The following is a 4,946-nucleotide window of genomic DNA, read 5'->3' on the forward strand; positions in this document are numbered from 1 at the left end:
GTGGAAACCACCGGGGAATGGAAGCTCTAGTTCCTCCCAATAACGATAACTGGATGGCGTATAGAGCCGAATTGGCTGCAACACAACTTATTGGTAGATATCCCATACATGAAGTGATTGTGAGCTCACGCGATGATTTTGTGGTCGCCAAAAGTAACGGAATCTTCAAATGCAGTTGCTACGTATCCCAACCAAGATGGTCAATGGAGGACGATTCTTATTTTTTTAAGTACAGTCAACTTTAGTAGTACTTATTACATTTCATGCAAGAAACATCTACAGCTTGTGTGATGCTGTTACCAGGTTGTGAACATCGGCAGATTACATATAAAATAATAATCAGGTGTCAGGTTCGCAGAACCACATCAAGGCATCACTCATAACCATAATACCCGAAATCAATTATTCAAAGCGTGTTAAATTCCTGCTGACAGCTTATCATCGTCGGTCGCGTGAATTGGTTTCCGTCTGTGTGTTGTGCGGCATTACAACACCCGCATCGATCAAGTCTACGACCGACGACACCCTTAACCTTGCAGTCCGTGCTTTTGTAAGTAGTGCACCAACGAACACGCGCTACACTGTCTTCTACACATGGGTATTTGCCTGGGCCTCCCGCCAAGCTAGGCAAGGTGTCTCCACCGTCGGTCGTTGCGTTCTGGGTAGTCGTAAATAAGCAGCGAACGAAACAAAATCAACTGTTTGCAGTAAGGAAAAAATGCCACGCTGGAAACAATCTCACCACCTTCCGTCTTCCGCTATAAATCGAAGGCGAGACGCCGGTGACAGTCTGGAATGATAACGCCGTTTGGCGAATCGCGCACACCGACCGCATTTGGCGGCCGATTGTAAAACAATATAAATGCCATTAAGCTTGGCACCGAGCCGGTCATTCGAGGACTTGATGACGGCCAGCTGAGTGACGCCAGTCAGCACTTTGGGTTTTTATTGCCCGTGAAAAGTAATTATCCCGTGCTGTTTGGAGGAAAAACTGCCACGCCACACTACAGCAATGAAAGCAGTGCGAAGTTTTTCACTGGTTGTCGTCCTGACGCTTTACAGCCTGACGGATGTAAGCGGTAAGTTGCAGTATAGTTAATAACTTTCCAAGTTCTGATGTGACTGGATTTTTTTTATTCAGGTGACAAGAATTCCAAAATCGTCGGAGGGGAGAATGCACAGGAACGAATTCCGTACCAAATTTCCCTGCAGATAATGGCCAGCTCTTTTTACGGGTTCGGCCCAATGAAATGGATGCACAACTGTGGAGGTTCGGTCGTTTCAAACAACTACGTAATATCGGCCGCTCATTGCCTGGACGGACTTGCTGCTTCCCGCCTTTCGGTTGTGGCCGGAACGAATGACTTGCGAAATGATGGCAACCAAGGAACGCGGCATTTGGTCGAATGGTTCAAGATCCATCCGGACTATATTGAGTTGAATCGAAGTGACATTGGAATCATTCGGGTGAAGGAACCGTTCACATATGGTGCCAAGGTGCAACCGATCAAATATTCTCAAACGGAAGTTGGTGGTGGCGTGGAATGTTTACTGACCGGGTGGGGCTACACAATGCCCATACGGATTGGAAAGACGCCTCAGGATTTGCAACAGGCCCAGATGACGACGATCACCAACGAAGAGTGTCAAAGTCGGGGATTTCCGGTGAACCCGACGGAAATTTGTACGCTCACGAGAGTTGGGAAGGGTGCATGTGGGGTAAGTGTGATGTAAAGTGAAGGAAAGCCCAATTTTCACAACTTCACAATTTTTATCATTCACAGGGTGATTCTGGTGGTCCACTCGTATGTAACAACGAACTAGCTGGTGTAGTATCGTATGGAACACGGTTCTGTGGTATCGGATCCCCGGATGTGTTTACCCGTGTTTCCGAATTCAAATCTTGGATAGATGCAAATCAGGTATAAATTGTTTCTTATCCACAAAGAAGGCTTGATGATTGTTCCTGTTTAGTGTTAATAAAACTATGAATATATCTTGTTGACGTACTATTTAACTTAACCATAATGCAGTGCATGTCATTCTTTAATGCGATGTTAACTTAGTTTGTATTAGAAAAACAAATTTCTCTTGTAAGGTTGGATTTATTACATCCTCTGCATTGGGGCCTCCCTTAGCTCAGTCGGCAAAGGCGCAGCTACAAAGCAAGACCATGCTGGAGGTGGCAGGGTTCAATTCCTGGTCCGGTCTAGGAATTTTTCGGGTTGGAAAATTTCTCGACTTCCCTGGGCATTAGAGTGATGCAAAATTTGAAATTTTCGCTCCACAATACTTAAACGATTCCAAATCGGATCCTGACTAACCTCTCAAAATTTGAACCCATTTGATGAGAAACTGAGATGGCACAAACCATTTGAAGTTTGTATGGGAATTACTATGGTAAAACCAAGATTTTTGTTCATGTCTATCTAATAATTCACCAAATCGATCTGCTTCAAATTTTTTCAACTGTACTTGTAGGAAATTTTCCCAGCGACATCATTGCTGAAAATCACTTTTTGATTAAATGCAAGGATCGAAAGTTATCAATGGTTCAATGCGCTAATGTCTTATGATCATGCTCAATCAACTGCTCAGCAGACAACATTGGTGTTTCTGGGGCGTTGAATAGGACACAAAAGTCTTGGCTACTATGTCTTACTGCAAAATACAGTGTTGCCTACAGAGCAGCTGCTTGATCATGTCATAAGTTTACCAATCTCTTAAATAATTAATAACTTTTTCCTGTCTCGTTTTACATAGAAACGATCTTGTGCAAAGTTGTAGCTGAGAAAATTTTCTATAAGAATTGCTATCGAACTGTTTTGCAGCTCAATATGGAAAAAGACTAGAAGGCAATGAACAAAAAGTTGAGATTTCCCATAGTAATTTACATGTAAACTTCAAATGGCTTGTGCGAAGTCTGTTTCTAACCAAATGAGTTGTAATTTTGGGAGGCTAATCAGGACCCGATTTGAAACCATTTAAGCACTGTGGAGCTAAAAAGTCAAATTTTGCATCAGTCTACTGGGCATAGAAGTATGATTGGACTTGCCACACAATTATACCAATGCAGAAATGGTACAGGCATCGAAAGCTCTCAATTAATAACTGTGGAAGTGCATCTAGAACACTAAGTTGAGAGCACGCAATAAGCTAATATGCGATATGCAATAAGCTTGAAATGCGAAGAAGAAGAAGAAGCATTAGGGTCGTGCAGTTTGCGGCGTCACCCATCATTCAGGCGTATTGTGTGTGCCACGAAGTGGTTCGATTCCTGCTCCTGCCGGTGGAACTTTTCGGAAATTTCCCTACTGGTCTACTGGGTGTTGCGTCTTGTCCGTTGTCTAGTTTTCAGTGTTCAGTTTGTACATCCTCTGGTTGAAGGCTATATTTCATACAAAAAATGTAATGCCAGTTCTTTCAATGGACTGCAGCTTACATGCATGTTTTTTTTCCAGAATGCATATTTTTCTTGAACTCCTTCACGAGATTATTTTCTAGACGCAATGCATTTGGGGAAACAAACTAGCGCTGAGAGTATGACAAGTGCATGAGCACCTACACGGTACAGAGAAGGAGAGGGATATAACGTCGAAATTATCAACGAGGAACTCGTAGCAGTGGCGGAAGGATTGAAGGTGAAGAAAGCTCCCGGTCCGGATGGAATCCCCAACGTAGCGTTGAAAGCGGCGATCCAGGCGTCCGCGGACATGTTCAGGATGGTGCTGCATAAATGCCTGGACGAGAGTCACTTCCCTCAGACTTTAGCGAAGCATTTAATCGTATCGGCACTTATTGCTCCCTTTTCAATCATACATGAAGAATGAATAGAGTCAGTACAAAAGCAATTTTTATTATATGTACTCCGCAAGTTAGGTTAGACTGTATTTTTTTAACCATTTTATATAGTTCTATATATGCTCATCAACATCTAAATATTAAAAGAGCGTCATGAATTTGAAATGGTTTCATTCATTGTCTCACAGAAAATTGATTGAATGGAACTCTTATCAAAATTGAAATGTAAACCTTCACGAAATTTACGACATAAACATTCAGAAATTCCATAAAAAAAGTTATAGTGAGTCTCAGAATATCGTGAAAATTAGTATAGTTCATCCTTATCAAAAAATATTTGACTCGTTTTTTTTTATTCCGCCATTAGGGTGACCATTTCCGTGTTAGGGTGGACCGATTTTTTTTTTCAATAATGCATTTTTTCATAAATTTATAACTTCTGAACCATTGAACCGATTTTTGCGGTTGACCGGTTGAAATATTTGATTTTGCATGAAAAAATACGATTTTTCATGATTTTCACAACATCAACATCTTATGTTAATATTTTTAATTGAAAGATCATATAATTTGACATAACAAAATAAAAAATTAGCGATGTTGAAGGAGTTTTTTTTTTTGAGATAAAAAAGGCATGTTTGAAAAAGAAAAAAACATAGAATTATCGAAATTGTGATACTATTGACTGAACACTGACCAAAACCAAACTTAAAGAATATTTCCGCGATAACCGAGAGAAGCATTCATTTAAAACTATGTATATGTTCATACATATTGTACTAAAAAAAGCTGGATGCATTTAAATAAACTAGTATTTAAGATAACAAAAACGGTCTACAAACATGATTGACGACAAATAAATAAATAGTAAACAAATACCGTACTTTAAAACCGATAAAATCGTTGTCCAGTACAACGTTAGAAGATCTTTCGGATGTGCTCCCCACTAAGCTAGTTAAAGCCGAAGCCATCTCGAACCCCAACCTTTGCAGCCACCCAACCAATGAAGACCAAATAAATCATCTACAGCAACAGCAACAACAACTAGCTAGATCGCTCGCCACGAGAACGCGAACACGAACAGCAGCAGCATTAACCGACCCAGAGCACCAAAATTGAATCCACACCAACGGCAGTAGACTGAC

General features: G+C 41.0%; 1 protein-coding gene across 1 annotated transcript; it reads left to right on the forward strand.

The window, feature by feature from the left end:
• Positions 1-872: 872 nt before the first annotated feature.
• LOC135704848 (chymotrypsin-1-like) lies at positions 873-2,022 on the forward strand. Its single transcript, XM_065226358.1, has 3 exons — positions 873-1,079; positions 1,142-1,719; positions 1,785-2,022. The coding sequence occupies exons 1-3, from the start codon at positions 1,013-1,015 to the stop codon at positions 1,926-1,928; spliced, it is 789 nt and encodes a 262-aa protein (XP_065082430.1). The 5' UTR covers positions 873-1,012; the 3' UTR covers positions 1,929-2,022.
• The last annotated feature ends 2,924 nt before the right edge of the window (positions 2,023-4,946 follow it).

This window comes from Ochlerotatus camptorhynchus, unplaced genomic scaffold (genome assembly GCF_037179485.1).
Source record: "Ochlerotatus camptorhynchus isolate MF236.1 unplaced genomic scaffold, CSIRO-AGI_Acam_v1.1 ptg000249l, whole genome shotgun sequence".
Classification (NCBI taxonomy): Eukaryota; Metazoa; Arthropoda; class Insecta; order Diptera; family Culicidae; genus Ochlerotatus; species Ochlerotatus camptorhynchus.

Bases quoted from the DNA above. Each gene is read 5' to 3' on its own strand.
- LOC135704848 (XM_065226358.1), top strand. From the start codon at position 1,013: ATGAAAGCAGTGCGAAGTTTTTCACTGGTTGTCGTCCTGACGCTTTAC. The intron at 1,080-1,141 runs GTAAGTTGCAGT...TTTTTTATTCAG, and splicing joins CAGCCTGACGGATGTAAGCG to GTGACAAGAATTCCAAAATC. The intron at 1,720-1,784 runs GTAAGTGTGATG...TATCATTCACAG, and splicing joins TTGGGAAGGGTGCATGTGGG to GGTGATTCTGGTGGTCCACT.